The sequence below is a fragment of the Echeneis naucrates genome, chromosome 2 (genome assembly GCF_900963305.1).
Source record: "Echeneis naucrates chromosome 2, fEcheNa1.1, whole genome shotgun sequence".
NCBI lineage: Eukaryota > Metazoa > Chordata > Actinopteri > Carangiformes > Echeneidae > Echeneis > Echeneis naucrates.
In genome coordinates, this window is record NC_042512.1 from 18,333,834 (window position 1) to 18,356,135 (window position 22,302).

At 43.3% G+C, this 22,302-nt stretch overlaps 1 protein-coding gene across 1 annotated transcript in view; it reads left to right on the forward strand.

Annotated features, from left to right (window-relative positions):
• ptgfrnb (prostaglandin F2 receptor inhibitor b) overlaps positions 1 to 13,674 on the forward strand; it is a 41,822-nt gene extending 28,148 nt beyond the window's left edge. The window contains exons 12-15 of the mRNA XM_029513599.1: positions 9,131 to 9,317; positions 9,393 to 9,511; positions 9,592 to 9,642; positions 10,870 to 13,674. Coding sequence (XP_029369459.1) covers positions 9,131 to 9,317; positions 9,393 to 9,511; positions 9,592 to 9,642; positions 10,870 to 10,982 — 470 coding nt within the window. The 3' untranslated portion in view covers positions 10,983 to 13,674. The remainder of the gene's footprint in view (positions 1 to 9,130; positions 9,318 to 9,392; positions 9,512 to 9,591; positions 9,643 to 10,869) is intronic.
• The last annotated feature ends 8,628 nt before the right edge of the window (positions 13,675 to 22,302 follow it).

The window sequence follows — 22,302 nt, forward strand, 5'->3', positions numbered from 1 at the left end:
CATCGCGTGACGTCACCCCCCCCCCGCTCCATCTGTTGCCATCTCTCTCAGCCCTTTCTCTTTCTTTAACGTCCAACATGTGCTTACTGCATTACGTCCTCAGAGAGAGCACATTAGAGACCTCCTCGCTCAGATGAGTGTTTGGAAATCGTTTAACAAACACAAGCAGTGCTCGCCGTTTCCTGTATGTTTTAAACATATATGAGAATGTTCCTTTGCACCTGTGTCCGTATTTATACATGTGCTGCACATAAACACGTATGTTGACCCCCAGCACAGAGCGTGCGCCCTCAGACAGCTGCACTCTGGGAAAAAAAAACATCCCCCTCAGCAACACAGCTGACATGAACCCCGTCGGAGGAGAGCGAAGCAGTGCTGCATGCGTGAATATCCCGAACTGCTTTGTCATTTGTCGGATTATAATCTGCCAGGATTGGTCCAAAAAGATGAGACATGTTATAATTTTTCAACCAGGAAGTCATAACAAAGAAGTCCAATTGGCCCGTTATGTCAAAATTGTCAAAAGAGTTGTTGTGTTGTGTTCTTTACTGGTGCGTGACTTTTCTGAACCTGGAATAACTGTAATTATCAGAAAAAGACGGGTTTAGTCGTACGCAATAAGCAGACTTGGTGGGGCCTTTTATGCATTTAGCTGCTCGGGCCCCTCGTCTCATAATCCAGCGTTGTCTGTGACCCGCAGCAGCAGGGAAGTAAAAGGAATTTACTGTGTGAGAAGTGAAATATTGAGTATTAGAGCTCAGCTCGCTCTGTCTGTTCAGCTGTGCGGCGCTGCGAGGGTTACACACAGGCTCGATGAAATGTTCACATTGTCTTCTTTTTTGTTATCGGTGACGGCAAGAACTGTGACTCATGTCGTCTCTGTGTGTGTGTCACCTGGTCAGGTTTCAAGGTAGGATGTGATTCACTGACGAATGACAAGGCAGGAACAGACTGTGACAAATAATTTCTCATGTCAGTGGTTTTGTTTGTGAAAGGCGTCACACAGTGCATTAACACGAGCTGATGAGCCAAAGAACCAACCAAGTTCTCAGCAGAACATCTGGCTCCGCTTTGTGAACACGCAATCTGATCATTTATTTAGATGAATATTAAACGTTAACTCGATATAACGACACAACAGATCAAAGTGTCGAGGAAGGATAAAGGTACGTGTGCGATCGATGTTGTCAGGTGACAAAACAACCTGAGGGTCATGAGTGTGGGTTACACACAAGGTAAACGTTGTGCAAAGGACCAATTAGCCAACAAGTATCGGGTGAAGTGTCAACAAAGGTGTGGAGCTGGACAGCAGCCAAACCTTCACTTCCTCAGGTGTTTTTACCCACATATACACAAACACACACAGAGACAGACACACAAACCCTCATGTGCGTATTCCACCCAAAGAGTTGGTGTTGAGATCGCAGATGTGTGTCTGTGTAAATAATTTATCCGTTTACGTGCTACCATACCTTTGTTGTGACACAAGAGGGGAACTTTGGGATGTCACTGCAAAGGTTGTGTAACTCTGTGTGTGTGTGTTTGTGTGAGTGTGCATTCCTTGAAGAGCAACGCTCCTGTTTGAGCTTGTTTTTATAACGGGCACGGTGGAAACAGTCAGCTCATTCTTCCGCCCTGCTTCGTCAGTCAGTGTTCATATTTACTCATTTAATCTTTTATTAGAGGAGCTACTGACGGATATACAAAACCATTTGTGTGTGTGTGTGTGTGTGAGACGTAAACACTCCTTCCCAGTTATTGCAGATCAGAGACCATTATCAAGTTCATGATACTCTGTACTTGGAGATAACACTTCATATTGTCAGTTGTAAGGTGTTAAACCTTTAATCACGTTTTGCAGTTTCAGCCCTCAGGCAGCCGGAGACGATCGCACCGACAAATCAGGTGTGCTTTGTAGTTTTGTTTTGTTTTTTAAGGCTTCATTTGCTGTCATTTTTCCCAGCAGTGACAAGACTGACACCGAAAGCCAAATGTGGCAAACACTGGATTTCAGATGTACCGTGTCTCAGTGATCACTGGATCTGTTGGTCTTAGATTGGAAAACCGTGCCGGATCATTCTTGTCGCTCAGCATCATCATTTATTCATTCAGTTAACATTGAAAGAAGCAATTTGGTGAAATCACTGACGCTGATTTCAGCTAATTGTTGAACACAAAGCATGGTGTGTGTCTGTGTGCTGCCATTTTACTTGAACGTGCTGCAGCGTGCGGACACGCAGCATTCATTACTGCTGGAATGACTGGCATGTTATTGCAGTCATGGATGTGTGTGGCAGAGCGATGACATCAGCATTAGAGATATTTTTCACGCTTTTTGAAGCACTGCCTCCGTCTTTTTTTTTTTTTTGGCTCCTGCTCTGAAATTCTTTTGTTAAAATAACATCATAGCGCTCTGCTCCTCCCGGGGAAAAAAATATAAAGCTTTGTTCATCACTGATTTTATACTCACACACACGCACGCTGCTTCCTTTATGCCCTCGGCCATACAGGAATAAAAAAACAATAAGGCTGATGTTGAACAGCCACGATTGTCAAGCATCGATGAAGACGATTTTATTGTGATTGACTGTAAAAAAGAAAAAAATGGTGATAAAGGAACAAACATAAATACGGATGGACCCTGAGAAAGTTGAATGAAACTTCGATATGATATGTGAGTTACTGCACATTTCCAAAAAAACCCTCAGGTGTTTTTCAGAGAAAATCTGAGTCAGTGTTGGCGAAAACTCGCGTTTCATTTCGAGGATCTCAATTCTCAGTGCTCTCAGACATGGAGCAGCCAGAGTCTGCCCAGATGTGGAAACGTGTGGGCCAGAGGTTATCCGTCCGGGTTGCATTTCCAGAAAATAAGAAATAAATCCAGTGTACACCTGTACAGGCTGAGGCCAACATGCGTTATTCATGTAAAAACGTTTTAATTGGAGGACCTCTCGGGACGATTGTGATTGCAGGTCACTGTTGTTTACATTTGATTAACACAGCTTTAAATCATTTAACCTCCTTGTTTTGGAAGTTACAATTAAAAATCCCTCTGCCGTCTGATATTTTCATAGAGACCTTGTTCAGTTTTGCCTGCTTCGTCACATCCCATGATCCTTTGCTCTTTTCTGTCATTCAATAATGGCTGAAAAAGAAGTAAAGGGATTAACATTTACTTAAGTTTTAACACCCGGCAATGTAAATCATATCATACAATAACTGTGATGTAAATATAACAATATATCCTTCTCTCCTCCTTTGGCTCCCTCACTCCTTGGTCCCTTCTCCCTCCCTCCTCTCCATGTTCGCCAAATTACCCAGCTGTCTTTGCAAGGCCGACAGGCAGCCGTTAATTAGCCAATCTCACGCTCCGTTAGCCAGCCGGGGAGACAGAATGAGGTAGAGAAAGAATAGTCAGCGAGATGGAGAGAAGGTGGGAGTGAATGGGGAAGAAAAAAGTGAAGGGAAGCTAAACCACATTGTTAAAGTGAGCAGGAGTGGGAGAGAGTGAATAGAGGAGGAAGAGTGGCTCAAGAACGGCGTGCCGTGTTTCCTAAAAAGAGAGAAGAGGAGTGGGAAGAGGAAGCACTGAAGTTTGTGAAGTGGTGGGGGGGGGGGCATAAAAGTTATTCAGACGAAATTTCTGCTTTCATCAAATGGCAGCAGCCGGATGTTGATGACATTTCGTCAAAGGGACGTAAACTGAGCGAGATTGGACAGTTTCTCAGAAGACAAAACACCAAAATCAAAAACAGTCAATGAATGCTGTCTAACTTTTATTACTCGTCTCTTTTAGTGGATAATACACAATCTGATTTTGAGTTAAGAAGACATTGGAGAATTATGTTTTCACCAGTTTCAGCTGTTTCTTCAGAGGTGATTTATGTTGTTAGAACACAGAAATACAGAATATTTTGTTTAGCTTTGTGGTAACACTGAAATTTAATTCAATATTTGAGTTACAGTGAGTTAAAAAGCTGTTCTGTTTCAAAGGCGCTTCAGGTAAAACATCCAGATTAGTTTAAAGGAACTTATTCCCAAGTTGTTTATTCATTTCCCATCAAAAAAAAAAAAAATTAAATTAAATAAATTGTGATTTCAGTGGCCTCTGTTTGACAGCAAAAAGAAGTCTCAGCTGCAGCTACTTCTCAGGCGTTCAGCAGAAGCTGTCCTGACTGAAAACATGAAACGGTTGCACTGTCACCAAAAAGTGGAGCGAGCGGTTGACAACCAAACATAAAGAGAAACCAGTCGGGGTGTAAAAAGCAGGAAACTGAGTGGAGGAGACGAGGGGAAGGGATGGGGCGACGCCAAATTGAAAGTGTAGAGCAGAGAGTCCTCAACAGCACAGCAGCACCATCATTTTCACTCCATTAGGTCTCCAGTTAAACAGGAGTGGGAGCAGAGAGGCGGCTTTAAAAAGGGATCCTCAGAAATGTCTGATTTTAGGACGATCAAACAGAAACGGCACGTTTCACCAGACGGATGAAACGTGGCGGCCGTCTTCTGTTCAGGTGGGAGTTGGCGGGGACGTCGGACACGAGGAACGTCCACAAAGTTTATTCAGTGATTCTGATTCTGAACGACTTTTTAGTGTTTGGAAAATAATTACATCTGTCTGAGAAAACATACAGAAATATCATATCTAATGCGATAGAGCGTTAAATGTTAAAATAATGTGTAAATATTTCTGTCAGTGATCTGCTTCGTTCTTCTGACAATTTAAACCAAGGCGGGAACGTAAAGGCTCATTTGTCGGCTCGTTCCAAGCTGGAAATTGCCATTCGAGCGTTTGAGTTACAAGAGAAACTAGTTTGATTGATATCAAAACGGAAACAACATTCGAAGCAGACTGAAAGCCTTTTTTCACGCTCCGCTCATTAAAGATATTGAAATTGCAGTGTGTCTTTAAATATCCGCCATGAATCCTGCTTCTGTGCAACTCATCGTTCTCGGATTCAAGAGCTGTCTGCGGGTGACAGATGCCAAATATCAAGTAAAGTTTACGTTGGATTTCTGGAGGTCTCATTAAGCATGCAGCATGTCGCCTCGCAGTGTCTTTGTTTCTGTGCCACTAAATAGTGTTTTTATAGTGTTCAGTGTTCCTCTCTACCAACGCTGTCCTGCTTTATGGAGCAGAGAACACACACAGTTTCATTAGTAGCACTGGTGGTAATTGTCAGTCTTTCGTGTGTGCGCGTGTGTGTGTTTTAGGCAGTTTGACGCCTTGGACTCTCCTCGAGGGATTAATCCAGAGAAATCCAATCAGACTGTCTTCATTTCCACAGCCAGCCATTTTAGTTTTATTAGCACAGACAGAATCCAGATATTCTATTAGAGATGCACTGTAGTTCCTCCTTTGCCATCCAATCACCGGACTGCCCATCCCCACCCGCCTCCACCTACAACTGTGTTATGAGTGATGAAGCTGGGTGTCACTTTGACCACTCAGCTCATTACTCATGCCAGCTGACTTTGTTTCACCAAACTTTAATTCAAGTTTACGTATTTTTTTTTTTTTCTCTTCCCTCTCTTTGTCAACAACAAAGCAAAATCTTTATGGAGCTCATAAGAGCAACAAATGTGTGTTAATCCTCTGATAAAAAACAGGCACTATGTGCTTCTTTTGTTCTTTTGAAATGGCCAATTCAGGAAAAATCTCAATCTGTGAGGATTCCTGAAAGAAGAAGAGAGCTTCGCTGTCTCTTTCCAGGCTGTAGCACATTGTTGTGAAAGTGGTTACCCCGGGATCAGCGTGGCCGAACTGGAGGAACTGGAGCTGATCACATCTAGAGGCCCAAATGTTTTCAGCTGCTCTGAAAAGCCACATTCAAAGACTGGAGGGGGGGCCGAGTCCCAAATCTCTGGCCAAGGACCTTTTGTCTTTCATGTCTTTTCTCCCCTCCGAAGGAATTTGTTTTGTGTTGTACACGAGGTTCAAAGGTTACGATCCTAAACCTGTTATGTTGGCTGTCGTATTGTGTGTTTGTTATTCTACCTTTGTGATTTAATTCATTTGTGCAGGTCACCAAAGCGTTGCGGGCTCACAGGTAGCAACACAAACGCACTTTTCTGTTTGTTCTGGTCGCTGGGCTGTGCAGCGAGGGGCGCACACAGGACTTATAGCTTATCAAGTAACTTTAGGTGTGAGTCAGAGAGTTCATTAGTTCATCGTAGGCTTTCGGGGGGTGGGGGGATGGAAAGGGCCGTATGGAGGGGACGGCAAGAGTCTGCAGTCAGCAGAGGAACAGCTGTGGGAAACTAAACTGTGAGTCAGCCTGCTGGTGGGGGGATCAGATACTCCTACAGCACGTCCCAGAACAGGAAGGAGAGGGCGACGCGACGCAGCTCGAGATGTTCACGTTGCCAGGCGTCTCGCGTTGTTGATTTATGGCTGCGTGATAAACAAAATAATCTCCTCGGTCACTTAGTATTGCAAATCCCCGTCCCTCCCTCCGTCTCCCTCCTCTTTCTGGTGTCCGCTCTGCCATCGAGAACAAAGATGGTAAAAAGGATGGAGGGCCAACTCTGCAAAAGCAGAGGCTTTCTAATTATAGCTCCCTTCCTCGGATATCGTCATCGTCACTGAAACAAGCAACCAGAGTTCACCCGTCAGTCCCGTGGAATTATGCAAAATGTGTCTTTGATCATTCACGGCAATGTCAGACAGTAACCTTGTGTTATCACGTCGTCGCAGTATCTTCTCGCTGTCAGCGAGGCAGTTTTTAAATGAAGAGATTATATAAGAATCAAGTCATAGTGATCACATGCAGGATTAAAATGGTTGTCATCACAAAGCATCTCCGTTCAGGTAAATAAAATCATTGCGCCGCTGAGCGTTAGCATGACTTTCTTCCGAACACAACAAAGAAAAACAACACATGATGTCATCTTCTGTTGTATTCAATAAAATCAAGGATATTGTGTTTTTAAGGCAGCCTGACTTTATCCCAGTGAACCTGTGGAACGATGCTTGAATTTTAAATGTTTCCTGCGTTTAAATTGTAAAACAAAAATCAACCAGCTAACCAAAAAAGGAGGTTAGTAAGCTGGATTTAAAAAGTCCTGCAGTTTTTCCTTCTCACTGTCAGAACTTTGCTCATCAGCTGATTCTGTTCTGTGAGTCTGGAGGGGGTGTGTGTGGTCAGTCGACCTACTCCCCCTTCCTGAGTGTCACGTCCTCTTTCCTCCTCTTTTGTTCATCGGAGCGCTCGGCCACTTGTCTTAACGCAAAAGAAATGGAGTGTACGCTGTCCGAGTGCATCCTCGTCATGAGGGTCAAATTTTACAGTGTGAAGCAGCTAATGTTGAAAACACAACTCCAGTCCAAACATTGTTTATATTTGACTTATTTCTCCCCAGAAACTCGGCCGGCCGTGATGATATCCGACATATCGTGATCTTTCTCTTGTCGATGAAAAATTGAAAGCTGCCGTTTTTTCCCCCTCCTCGCTGTTTTGTCCGCTGGACTTCTCAGCCCACATCAGCGTCTCCGCCGGAGGAGAGCCGCTCTTCCCGGCTAATTGAGAAGCAGTGGAGCTGATTTGGCCGAATTACGTCCTGGTGTCCGGCGTGTCCACCATCCCACTAACAGGGAGTGATGGATTCACACTGAGGCTATTCGGGCTGGTCAAAATGAATCTGTGGTGTCGCAGTAAATGGGTTGAACCTTATATATGTGCATTAAATGGGAATACAATGCAGCTACACAAGACTTTAATTATTGATTTATTTCCTAGCTTGGAAATGTGCTTTTCTTTTATTACGCTTCCAAAAGCTACCTCTCAGTGTTTGATATTTACATAAACATATTTAGAGCCCTTTTCTTTCAAACACCAAGAAGCCACGATTACAGAATTGGTGTCTGCTATCTTTGAAAAAACTCACATTTACACTTTATTATCCTTATTTTGGCCTTTTATTGTGAAAACCAACAAGGCCAGAGGTGACTCGTAGTTTTAATTGTTTGTGCTCAGCCAGAGAAGGTGATAATAATTCAGAGTGTGAGTGTCACATGGACGGCGACCGGACTGAGTTTTAGGTAATTATCAATCTTAGTGTTATTCCTGCAGCCGCTCGTACTACGACTGGTATTTAATGGTGTAGCACTTGAATATTAAAACCATTAGGGAAGAGAGGGAGAGAGGAATGGTGATGTGATTCATTACTCTGCTCTGGGTGAGCTCAGTCCTCTCCTCCGTCATTATATTCGCTCCATCCACTCTCTCCTCCTCCTCCTCCTCCTCCTCCTCATCTCTCCATCTCTCACTCTTTTTTTTTTTTAAACTCATAATTGTTTTTCATCATTACGTCTTTTTTTTTTTTTTTTTCATCTGTGTCGGGTTTTTTTTGTTGTTGTTGGGTTTTTTTTTTTTTTTTTTTTTCATCTTTATCTTCTTTGTGTGTCTGAAATGACAGAGGATGACCAAGACTCATTAGAGTGTGTGTGTGTGTGTGTGTGTGTGGGGAGGTACGGTGCTAATAGTCCCTCTCTTTCTGACAGACTAATGACTAGTTTGTGCTTCTCTGTCTGTCTCTCTCGGTCCCTGTCTCTCTCTCTCTCTCTCTCCTGGTCTTTCTCCTGGAAATAATTAGCTTGCTCGCCCCCTTTTCCAAAGATTACATCTATTATCACGAATTCTCTCTTGTCCCTGGTTTCTTTCCTTTGTCATCACTATCCTCCTTTTTGTGTCTTGTGTCCATCTCCGCTTGTCGTTTTTGGTTTTGTTTTTTTTCATCTTCCCTCCCTACTGTGGGGACGACAGCAGCCTTTGTGTGTCTGTGTGTGTGTGTGTGTTGATAATGTAGTTCTGTGCAGGTTTGGACTGACTCATGATCTTTGCTTTCTGTGTTTTGGAGCTTTTGGAAGTGAAATGAGGACTGCATTTATTTTAGAGCGTCTCCTTCACTGTCCTTGGTGTCTGTAACTGTTTGACTCACCTGATGCGATCCACCTTCAGAGTGACTTTGAAAGACACATTCAGGCTGCGAACCTGAGCAGATACTATAATCTGACTGAGCATCATCAGGCTTTTCTCTCACCTCTTTTAATGTCTGAGTAACATTCAGATTACATTTATTGACCTAGAACTAAGTAGTTAACTTTATTCCTTCTGCCCATCTGTCTCAGATGACCTGGCGTACGGGGTGCGTTGGTTTTTCACCCGGCTGCGTGGCGGACAGGCGACGACCCAGGTGGCCAGCATCGACCGCTTCGGCGTGATGAAGTCGGACCTCCGTAACTCGTCCAGTGAAATTTCAATAGAGCGCATCAGCACACACACCTACCTGATGAACATTTTTGGCACTCAGGACAGGTGAGTGTATTCATGGTCACTCTTTTCTTCGCTGTGGGCTGGAAGTCTGACACGAACTCTGGCTGTCTTCTCCAGCGACAGCGGGGAGTATTACTGCGTGGCCACGCCCTGGTACCTGTCGGCCTCGACGGGGGCCTGGACTCAAGCCGGAGAGCTGACGTCGCCTCGAGTCTTCCTCACCGTCCGGTTTGCTGGTGAGCTCATCTCACTTCACATGCTAACGTCGCCGTATTCGTGCAGATAAATCTGAAATTGTCTCTGTTTGCTTCTCTAGTGTGGGACTCCCTACAGCTGCCTCTTCTGTACGGTGCAGCAGCCTCTTTAGGTAACGTGACTGTTCCCATCCTCTTTTTTATCATGTAGTGCATGTATCCTATTAATCCATCTGGATTCAGAGGTCCTTAAATATCGAGAAGCTCCCAAATTATTCTGATTCAACAACAAGGTGGAGCCGCAGCCTTCTCATAGATGATTGTAGAAACGATAGTCCGACTGCCAGCGTCTCCACATCTGGTTTGTGTCTGTTCCGATGTCGGATAACAAATTGTATAGTTGTTTTTGTTAAAGTGTGGCCAGCAGCATGGACTCAGAGGAGCGGCCCAGCTGCAGGATTAAAAAACTCACTTGGCCCGCCGTCAGCTGATAGATGAGACCAGCTCGCTTTTGTGCTGCTCTGCAATTCGCCGGCTGACAGCTCTGGACTCGTGCTTATCCAGGACGCGTGTCCGACAGCTGGAGCTGCTGGTGCACCGTTCACCAAAACAAGAATCTGAATTTAAGCGGGCTCGATATGGCAAAAAGCTATCAGTAGATTATGCTTTAATTGGCGCTGATGATTATCTGGTGCCTGACAGCTCACAGTTGTAGCTGAAAATGAAATTCCAGTATTTACATCTGCAGTTTCAGGATGTGATACCGGAGCAGACGTGAACTGGCTGCTGTTTGTCCAGTTACTTTGAGCTGCTGAGAAATCTGTTCATCTGCAGCTGACGAATCAACCAGACTGGGTTCATTTTGGGTTTTTTTTTTTTTTTGTGCCCTGAAAGTCTTTCAGCAAACAGACCATCTCTGAGGTCATTTTGCAGTCAGGAGCACTAATGAGGCTTGTTATCGTTTATGTCTTTGAGTTCTTTGAGGCGTCGAAGTTAAAGGGCTGACCTGCTGTCAGGTTTTCCCACGAGGCTTCTGATGAAACAGGAAGACATCAGCAAAACTCCACAATCACGGAGAGTCTGCCTGACGTCATCACCAACACACAACCAAGATTCAGTGTCAGGTCCGCTGATGCCGATGATGAAGTCCAATCTGGCACTGAGTGTGAACTGTGTGAACAAAACTCCACACTGTCGATTTTAGATTTTGACCTGAATTTCTTTTACAATCAAAATACAGCATCCGTCTGACGTTTAAAAAAAAATAAAGAAGTCGTCATTAGTAAACAAAAAGAAAGTAATGTGGGAAAGGGAAAGACAAGGAAAGGTTTATTGTGTGCTTGTTGTACTTAATCACAATCCAAAAAAAGCAACACGTTAATGCTGTTGTGTGTCTGCAGGTGTGGGCCTCTTCTCTCTGGTGCTGGGTCTGGTGTGCGCTCAGTGCTGCTGCCGCAACGCCGCACACACTCCGCGCTCACGCAACAAACTGATGGACCTGGAGATGGACTGACAAACACTTTCCCCCGCACCTACACACTGCAGCGCTCATAGGAAACACCACGCACACAACAGACACACACCTGTAGACGATTTCTGGGACACCCAGCTGTTTCCAGGCGACGGACGTTGGGAGTAAAAAAAAAAACACAAAAAAAAAACAAGAAATCGACGAACCGCTTGGGAAACAGAAACCTGGCTGAGGTGCTCAGGATCTTTCAGCACTGCAGTGGAGGAGCAGGGGACTGTTTTGTTGTTTTCTCTTTTCGGTTTTGTTTTTTTCACACACGACTGTGGGGACATAGCCTTTCAGACTTCAGTTTCTGTGGAGATCCAGTGAAATCTGTGATTTTAACACAGAGATATCGGTCGCCTGGCCGCAGCGCTCCCGGAAACATCACTGCCATTTGGGGAAAAAGGACCACCAAACACATTTGCTGCTTCTAGGGGATAACAAATGAAGCACTCAGGCTGGAATACATGCTTCTTTTTTCTTTCTTCCTTTTTTTAATTTTATTTTTGCTTCCTGGCAAAGTACAACTACTCCGTGTCCCCGATTGGTAGCTGAGTCTCTCAGCACCCTGTTGAATTCTCTCTTTTGGGGACGCACGCGGAAAATCCGAAGGGTGTTTGATTTGAACGTTATATCAGCACAAAGTTACTAACACCTTGACCTGCCCCGGTTAAATCACACGGCCGAGCTGGTGGCGTCAGCAGCCTGAGCCTTACGACTGTCATGGAGGAGCTCACAGTTTGAGCGCAACCGGCAGCAGAAGTCCTAGAAATTGAACGTGCTCCATGTGCTCTCCGCACCGGAGGTATTGCACTAGAACTACCAACCCCAGAGTATTCCTACCTTAACAAAAGGACACCATAGACCTTTATTCTCAACTCTAGTTTTTTGAAAATTAAAAGATTTTAAAACAAGAGACCTTTTTAAGCTTTACAAGGAGATATGCAGTTAGTGTGTTTGTGTGTGAGATGTACTGTACATGGTGCCAATATTTGAACTAACGGAGGTGTGCTTGGGTCATTTCACCAGATCAACACTTGAACAACCACTAAAAGTGGCAACAAACAAGCACTCTTCTTTTATACTAGATATTCAGAAGTGTATCCAGCTGTTATTTTTTCCTGAGTCTTGTGTGTGTTTCGTGCACCGTGTGCGCCGTGCCACAGTATGTGAGACAAAGAGTTGCATGTACCGTTTTATAGTGACAGACTGATGTCAGTCATGAGCAACAAAAGCCTTTCTAGGGTTTCATTTTGATGGCATCAAAGTCTGCTCTGCCCAGGTTTTTCTTTTTTATGATTATTATTTTATTTTTTTGTAACCTGGCTGTCGCTCCACTGTGTTCACACCGTGAGCAACATGGCTGAAACTCTGTTGCTTCCGTTGTGTGCAACTGCAAAGTTATGGATGTGGAAATCATGCATGTTACTTCGCTTCAGGGTTGGCTTTTTAAAGGAATAGTTCAGCATTTTGAGGAAAGTTTTCTCGAGGCTTGCACAGTCGGAGTGAAGGTCTTTAGCTAAGCTGTGCATAAAATGGAAAACAAAACATTTAAAATTTAAAATGTAAAAACTGCCCTCGCAGAATGTTTGTGCTAAACACACGGCAGACGAGGATGTTTTTCCAAATGTCTTGACTGTTCCCAGCGTGTCCCAAAACCTCTCACTGAGGTGGATTCACAGATTTCGACTCCAACAATGGCTGCAGCCCTTTTTCAAATAACCCTAGATGTTTTGTCTCTTCTTTTGTTTTTGTTTTTTTTTTTTTGTACAAATCTGGTAAGTTACTGTGCACTTAAGAGGTAAAAGTGAAAATTGTACCTATTCTGAAGCAAGAGAAACCTGCAATAACCAGCTGAGGAGGAGCAGTCAGCTGTTGAGTGTCTCTGTGGTGTGTTTTATAGCAGATGAATGAACTTGTGGTGACCGGTCTGCCGTGATGACTGCAGTGTGAAAACACACTCACACTTTGAGCGACAGCACACACAACGTGAGGAAGTTTTCTTTCTAACTCGGTAGGATCCAAGCAGACCTGTTAATAAGATACAGCAGGCGGACTGGGCCTTAACAGGAGCTTTGGTTTTGTTTTTTGTTTTTTTTTTTGTTTGAAAGGACATTTTAAATAACTATCCAAACTTAATGAGCAATATCAGGCTATATCATAAAATAATTCTTTTCTTCTCTGAACCACAAATTAGCTTTCCATTCAGAAAGGTCCAGTCAAACCTGACGTTTCCATGATAACAGATCAGTGCTGCTCTTCTCAAGTCATTTCTTTCTACGTCCAGATGTGGATGTTCACCTCCTCCTCCAACCGTTTTGTAAAGTTTCAGAAATATCAATAATAAGAAACTTCCAGTAGGTTTCCAAAAAGCCACTCCACAAGTGTGTGTGTGTGTGTGTGTGTGCGTGTGTGTGTGTGTCTTTATGATAGTGCTGTTGCAGTATTCAAAAATGTTTTACCACTTTTACTAACACACATACATACAGACACACACAATACTTGAGCACACAACTGAATAATAGGGCTCTGTGCCAAATGCTCTTAAATACACACAACCACACAATCGCATCGCATCGATACACACCACTGAACATGTCACCGCAAGGCTTCCCCAGTGTCTTTATTTTATCATTTTTTGACAATGGCTATGATGAATCATGTTTTTTAAATAAATAGATTTGTAAGATGGTTTCAGTTTGTAAATGCCTTTATATTTTTCCTTTTCTGTGTTTTTCTTTTGTTAACTATGATTCATCTTCGCTTTCTATATTTCAGCAAAAAAAAAAAAAAGGGGGGGGGGGGCCCTCAGTTTGTGCTGTTTAACACTGAAGATGTTTGTCACTGTTGGACAAACTAAAAAGACATAACAGGAAGCACGAGTCCAAAATCTTAACTAATCAGCCCAGTTTTGTTTGTCATGTGTCACTACAAACCCAAAATCTGAGGAGGTTCATCCTCTGGGGATCAGAGGCGTCTGCTCACAGTCCAGCTGGCTGAACCGTCACGTGCCATGCATTTCTTTTCTCCTGAGCGTTGCAGAGTGGCCCCCGGACTGAGGCCATCGGGTCAGGACGTCAGAATTACACCTCGTCCTCGTCGGCCCACGTTCACCCTGTTTTCTGCTGAAATGTGGCTGCTGAGTTTTTCCGGAGGATCTGATGTGGTTGTGATCAGAGTTTCTGCTCAGGCTTGTGACAAATGTGGGCCAATTTGGTTTTTTTCTTCTCCGTCTCTGGGCAAACCATCAATCAGGTTTTTCTATGCTTCCAAACGTCTGGAAAAAAAAAAAAACATCTTCAAAAACTTCTAGCAGAATAAATGTTTTATAATTCAACATTGGACCACGGATATATCTCCCCCTCTCTGACTGTGTCTCCCATCCTCTTGTTAGTCTTCTGGGATTCATTCTCTGTCTGTTTATGCTCTCTATTTGTCACCGCTCTCTCTGCTGTTTGCTCCATTTCTCACTCCATCTCATCTCGCTCCTCTTTCACCCTGATTAGAAATGCAGATGAGTTGAAACCTCTTTTGATTTATTAGATTTTAGATTTTTTTTTTTTACCTTTTTTAACAACGGCCCTCCACCTCTCATCTCCAGACGAGATGGAAATGAGCGAGCAGAGAGATGTGGTGTGGTTTTTGGAAGATGCTCGTCTCTCAGGGTCAGCTTGGCCCAGTTTTCCTCTCTCATGGCTCATTTTGGTAATGTTGCCTTGTTGCTACCTAAATCGCTGTATTCCCTAACTGACTTGAGCTGTGTGGAATTTTTGGGCATTTTTTTTTTTTTTTTTTAAAGAAGACAGCTCAAGTTAGTCTTCATTTGGTACCACTTTGTACACTCCTGTTTCGGAGATCGCACATTTCACGGTGTTACCCTCGGCTCCAACTTGAACGTGTCACAGCTTGAGGGTTGCTCCACATAACCAAAAATTTCAGACAGAAAAATTTAGCAGGGAATGAAGGGAAGTAAGCAGCGTGTTCTCCCCAGAGCCGACCAGACGCAGCAACTCCTCTCGTCTTCATTGTCATCTGCTGATGTTTACAGCTGCTCTGAGCAGCCCAACTCTTTTTTTTCATTTAAACACGTTGGTTTGGTGTTTTCTCTCTCTGACCCAGAATGACTGATTTTTTTTACCCGAGATATTCTGTGATTGTTCAGGTTTGTTTGTTTTTTTTTTCACCTCCACACAGGCTTTTCATCAGCGTCTGAGCTAAATGGACAAAGAGTGAAGGTCGATGATTAGAAACCTCAGTATTTCAAAAGTACGTTATCCATCAGCCCACAATCTTGCTGGTTTATGTTCCGTCCCTTGTTTCGGTTGCAGGAGCTTCTCCCCAACACTTTCCCAGCCTCACAGCCAAGATGGCGGCCGACGTGGACGAGCTGCTCGTCACCGGCGGCCGGAGGTTGGCTTCCATTCGAGAGGTGAAACAGTCACTCTGCTCCTTCACACCAGCTCTCACCCCTCCTTGTGTTACAGCGTCTTCCAGTCTGGTCGTCACACTTCACCCACAGTAGCACCAAGTCATGTTGGAGGCACCGAAACTTGTTTAAAGATCTTAAAATGAGGTATTTGCACAAGTTAAGACCCCTCAATTTGAGTTTTGCACTTAAAGAATTTAATCTGGCGGGTGTGTGTGTATTTTTGCGTCTGAAGCTTATCATTTCATACGAGGTGTGTCTGTAGTCTGGGCCTCATCAGCCAGTTTGCTGAGTCCTAAACACACAAACAATGAAAGTGCAGCAGCAGAGGCAGATATTACCAGAGTTCACAGATTTTAGAAGTTGTAGTTACCGCTGCAGGAAAAAAAGGGCCCCAGAATGTGCAGCAATCCCGCAGAAGGCAAATGCAATTTATTAAAGCATTTAAGAATTAAATCAGCAACTTCCCAAACCATAAACCTTTTCTGCTGTCCTCCAAAGATTTTTTTTTTTTTATGTAAAAGGACAGAAGATCACATTAGTTCCAGTTTTTTCATGTACAGACACATTTTTCATTATTATTACTGCAGCAGCAGTCAAAGGTTGGACAGGGAGAGCAGGGAGGGAGGACTAACTGCCCCCCCAGAGTAAATGTTAATGTGTGTGCTCAGGAATGCAGCAACGAGTGGTCAACACCTTCCCCTTCCCATGGAAACTATGTCAACACACGGGTGGGGGCAGAGAGAGTGTATGTGAGCTGTGGGGGGTGATTTATTATTAGGTGGAGGATATTTGACCTCACCTCTGCATAGATCTCTGCTCTCTCTCATATAAACACAGACTTCAGAGCAGTTAGATCATTTTCAGAGTCACTTTCATCTCCTGCAGACCTTCATTCAGTTGATTTATAAAACATTCAGACACAGAAGCATTAAGAGAGTGAAGCGCTCGCCCCGGCAGACATCAGGAAACGGATTCTGCTTTCAGTCCAAGTCAGCTGTATGTGAAGCAGCCACACCAGTTGGTTAGATTTCAAACCGTCACAGTTAAACTAAAAAAAAAACAACAAACTAGACAGCATACGACACATTTGCCCTTCACTTTTAACTTCATGCTTTAACTGTATTTTACAGCTGCAAAGTTAAATTTGCAAAAGCCAGAACTCAACTGAAATATCAGCCTCCACCTGAGATGAGCTGTCACACACACACGCACACACACACACACACTCTCTGACCCTCCAGCATGTCTTGTCCTTGTATGGTGCTGTATCTTCAGCGTGGCACAGCTCCAGCTCCTCACCAGCCACACAACCTCATCATGCATTCAGTCTACACAAATAACTGGTACTGTAAGTACGACTCCACATTGTCCCTCTGCTGCTCGCTCCACCCTCCCTTCTCTTTCTCTCTGTGGCTTCATGCCAGCTAATATCTCTCTGAAAGACCGGGCTGCAGCAACTGCTGTGCTCTGACGCTGCAGACACTGTTTACCTCTGAGTAGAGGTGGTAAATAAAACTCAGTGTCGATGACGGTTTTACCATGAGAGGACGGCAGGACGCCATATCAGGCTGTCGCTGTCTCGTGACAAATATGTGCCACATGTCGACGTGGTAGAAGGAGCCTCTGGTATTATTTCCCTGGAGCTTTAGGACTCCACGTTAAATATGTTTTATCAGTGGAGGATTATCAGTGAGGCGCAGGAATATAAGATGCATTAAAGTGCACAATCCCTGACCAAGAGAGAGGAAAAAAAAAAATCTGATTGCAAATTTGTGAGGAGGTAAAGAAGAGTCCCATGTTGGCTTCAGGCTCCGAAAACACGAAACTGACTCCTGCTGAAAAATTTATGATCACAGCTCTTAAAATAGGCACAAAATAGTGATGATGGGTACTCAAGACACACACACACACTAATCACTAACAATGTCTATTGACATCATAGCTGTAATTCATGGCTGCAGGGATCTAAGCTAATGCTCCATGAGGGAGCATTAAAGCGAAAGGGATGAGAGGAGTCGGAGAGACTTCGACATGTCTGTGTGTTTGAAGTTGGCGAAGCTGTGAAGGCTGCTGCTGCTGCTGCTGTTGTTTCCGGCACACACGCCGGAGTTCACGCCTTAAATTATGTCCACAGCAGCCACACAGTCTCCATCCGCCCACAGTTACGTATAATTACCGCAGAATGATTATTTTGGTCAAGTTACTGTTCAGTTCCACAATCTGTCACTTGTGCTTTTAGGATTAAAGAAACAGAATAAAAGTGAGTGATCTGAGCTGGCAGCTCAGAGCCAAACTGTGTCCATATCAGCTGACGGAGTTGTAAACTCATGAAGGCCGATTCGACCTTGGCCTCCATCACTCTATAAGGCTCACAACTCATCGCCTCGGCCTGCGTGTACACAGAGCGGCACGAGATGTTTATAGGAAGCTCCGTGTTTTATGAGAGCGGCGGCGGGCCGAGGTCAGCATGTGGACGTGAACTGGCCCACAGAAGAGCAAGCTAATGGACACCGAACAACCAACAGCACAAACCAACCGTATCAGTTTCACATTTCAAAATGTCTTCCCTGCTAACAATTATTGTTCCTCCTGAGATCGAGGCATGCCCAATCCCATATTTCCCATTTTCCCAACGAAAGTCAATGAAGTTACTGACAATTGATCGATGTTTTTGGCGTTTGTGTACAACTATTTCATAATTTCACGTCAACGTTTTAATATATGTGACCTTGCATGACCCAGATTTGCTGCCTCTGTTTGTACAGCAGAGTGACGATGTGGGTCAAGTCATTTTGGAAGTGCGATACAGTGTTTGTGTGTAAACATCGTGGCCGTGCCATCAATCACTGCATTTCACGGCGACGTAAACCTCCGAGCAGGGGAGTGGGGAGGACGGCAGGCAGCGAACATGTCACACTTCAAACACAATCACCAACCATTAAATGCACAAACGCACACACTCCCTGTTCACGCATCGCAGCACACAAAGACATCAGTAAATGTGTCGTACGTGTACACACGCACTTCCAGACTCGTGCCTGAAGGGAAACTAATGTAGTTCACGTTCAATTGTATTTACAACTGTCTATTTAAAGCTCATTTCCAAGTTTAACTCAAACAATTTTATGACTCTGGGCTAATTTGTGTCTCTCAAATGGCTCTTTTCAGTAAAACAAAGCACAAGTGAATAACAAGCCAATTTCAAATCAAAATAACTATAGACGATTTACTTTGTAAATACACAATTAACTCAGATAGAGTCCTGAGTCACCTTTAGATTGTTTATCGTGAAGAGGAGATGGTGGAAATAATTCTATTTTAATGTGCTAACAGTTGATTGTATGAGTGTTTCTATTTGTCCCAGACGTGTGAAGAGAGGGAGAAAATAGTTTTATTGGATACACGTTAGCCTCAATTAATCTCAGTTTTACTGAATTTCCAGAGGAAATGGAAATGGTTGAGGTGGAAGTTGGATGATAAGCAGTGGGCGGTGCGAATCCTCATTATTCTCGTTTTCCATTTTCATTGGTTATTTTTGGATGAAGACATTTTTCTTCCTCATCCCTGCATCAAAACTTTCTTCCAAAATTTCAGTTTCAGTTCTTTTTTTTTTTTTTATTTTGTGCGTGTGTGTGTGTGTGTGTGTGTAGATCCAATTAAATAAGAAGCATTTGGATTAATCATTTGTATGAAGAGAGCTGCAGCGCTCCGATTTACACCTCACAGAATATTTACGTTATGATGCACACAAAACATCAGATCCCATCATTATCACGCTGACCCTTCATGATTCGGACTATTGTGATGCTCTGTGGATGCTCATATCCAGCCTGAGGCAAACTTACATTAACCTCTTTTCCGTTGGGAGAAACTCGCAGCCACTCTGGCTTTCCTGACTCTCATGGAAAGGCCTTGTCTGCTTTTTAAGAAAAAGCTAACCTGATGGAATGATGAGGTTGAGTGCTAACGAACTGAGGAATAAGAGTGATGAGGATGTTGGGTGTCAGTTTATTGGAGCCTGTATCATTGTCGAGGTTTGGTACGTGTGATTGTGTGTTTATTGAAACTATTATATTATAAATCAAGAGATTTAATGCCATCGAGCGTCTGTGTGTGGCTACATGCTGACTGGCTTGCTTAATGATGATGTCGGATGAAAAGTCTTTATTTGATTTTGTTAAATATCCACCTTCACTTCCGGTAGCAATGAAATAACGCTGCTCTTGTTCTTTCGAATATAAAATATGTGTGTCAGTGGTTCTTTGGCTCCGAGTGATAAAGTGCAGCTTCTCTGAGAATTGGCATGGGTAGATTTTTTTTGGGTCCCCCCACACCAGAATAAAAGTCAAACTGTGCCTGGAGGTAGAAGATCCGCCGACCTCCTTTCTCCCACCAACATCATTCTGTGTTTCTGCGCTGCTTGAACTCCTCCTGTTCTCCTGGGTCATCTCCTCCAACACTGCACCGATACTGCCGACAGCAGCACTTCAAATGAAAGAGCAGCTCTGTGTTTCCCTTCATTTTTTTATTATCCTTATTTTGCAGCATGCATCTTCTGCTGTGACTGCAGGGCTTCATTCAGCCAATAAGGGACAGCGTGCAATTTCATGTGAAGACAGAGGTGGAAGATCCCAATAATCCCAATAATCTTATTTTTTTTTTTTTTTTTTAGTTCATACACAAGTTACACTGTGTAACTTCTGAATTAAATTGAAGAAATGGTCTACTTTAATGACCTTTCCCTTTTCTGTCACATTTGCTAATTTCTTTACATTCAGGAGCATTCAAAATGATTGTGTTCTAAAAAAGCTAAAGGAAAGTAACTCAACTTCAAAACTTCCTGGTTCTGCCACAGGAAGTTTTTTCAGTCCCGATTGGATGATGCAGGTCGACATTCAGGTTAATTCATCCAAAATATTTAGTTTATTAGTTGCAGTTTAATGTCTAGATATTATTCATCTCCGTTTATCTGTCCAGGAAAATCAGCATTTATCCTTCTGACTGCTTTGACTTGCGCCTGCTCCGACCTGCCTCTTATTGACACCTTCTGATTGCTGATAGTTCAGTGTGAGATTGATGTAGTTTAATATGTTCAGAGGAAATTGAACAGTGTGTTTGTTCAACGCTGAGGGCACAGCAGGGCATGTAACGATGCGTCTCTCCATCCCCACAGGGCCGAGGACGAAGACCGGGGACGTCACTGAATCTCCAGGGAGCGATGGCTGCACACCAAAAAGGTGAGGCTGAAGTTTTCTAAAATAAGACGCTGCTGTTTATTTATTTTATTTTTTCTGGGCTATAATCAGAATCCTGTCTTTCTTCCCCAAAGTGTATTCCCAGCAGCAGCCTGAGGTGATAACTACACCCAGCTGCCCTGTCGAACCGGTCTGAGATTCCCCCTCATTGACGTTCAACCCCGATCCTCTGGCGCCCACCGCGTTTCACTGCATGTGAATCCCTCAGACACTGAACACGAGTTTCATGTCCCCCAGCAGTTTGAATCACCAAAAGGTATTTCCACTGGGTGGCTCTTCGTGCCTTTACCTCCACATTTAAACACTGTAGATATACACACCACATTTAAATGCGAAACTGTAGGCGGAACTATTCATATCCCTCAAACCACAGCGAGCAAACAGATTCATACTTGAGTTGAACTATAGTAATATTTACATCACATATCACACAATATGTTGCCGCGCTTTATTGTATTATTATTTCTTATAATGATAAAGCAGGTCGTCATAATTAATACACAGATCTCAGTTTTGTATAGAAAGTCAAATCTAAATCTGAAATGTAAGTTAAATACAGCCGTCAAGTCAGCACAGTTCAGTGAAAAGGATGTTTTCTCATTTAAATGAAGCGGAGAGGGAAAAATTGTAAATATTTAATTAAAGTTGGACATTATAAAAGTCGATAACTCCATTTTTAGGTTGCTGTAAATCGTTGGCACCATTTCCAAACTACTTTAGTCTTAAAGATTCAGTGCAGTTGTGTATTAAATAAGAAACACTTCCCTGAGTCTGAGATGATTGTGTCTCTGCTCATGTGGCTAATGGTGATGAATGATGAACGGATGTTAAAACGTTCCACATTAGGCCTCTTCTGTTTTTCGAGAAGTCAGTAAGTGTTTTTTACAGAGAAGAAGTTGACTCTGTCGGGTTCAAGATGTGGAAGAATCGATGGTGTTGATGAGTTAGAGCAGCAGGAAGGAGAGTTCGCGGCCGTGACATTTCACTCTCTCTTTACGTCCCAGATCTTTAATCCTTCACTGTGAGGTTATTTAAGTCCGCACACATTCAGAATCTCTGCATACAGCAGCTGACTGGCCTTCATCACTCAGAGGGGCTGAATTACTGTCTGAACTGAAGGACTTACTGCATTAACCCTCCACACACTGTCCAAAAAGCAGCTATTGTTGGGTTTGCTGAGATAAAGACAGACTGATATCACTGTAAACGTCTTTAGGTATGTACCAACTTTGGGCTTTGCTCACCAGCGTTCAGCCAGGTTTAACCTTTTTAACTGGGAATCACAGCTGGATGCTGCTGAGCATAACGCAGAGTCCTCATGAATATCAGAGAAGATTTGACCTTTTTTTAACAGAAATAGATTTTATTATAGAAACGTCTCATTTCAGTGTCAAACCGTCTCTGATTTAGTCGGAAAATTTGGAATACCTCTGAAGTAAAAATAATTTATTAGATAATTTTATTAATTCAGTTCCTATCAATTTTCCTCATGGATGAAATTATCATCCATATATTTGAGCTACCAGCTCATAAAAAAATCGTCAGCTACGACACAAAAGAAAAGAGCTCTTCATTCCTGCTGTGTGAAGATGTTCGTGGTTCAGACGAGGAATGAGCGTTTTACTATATTTGCTCA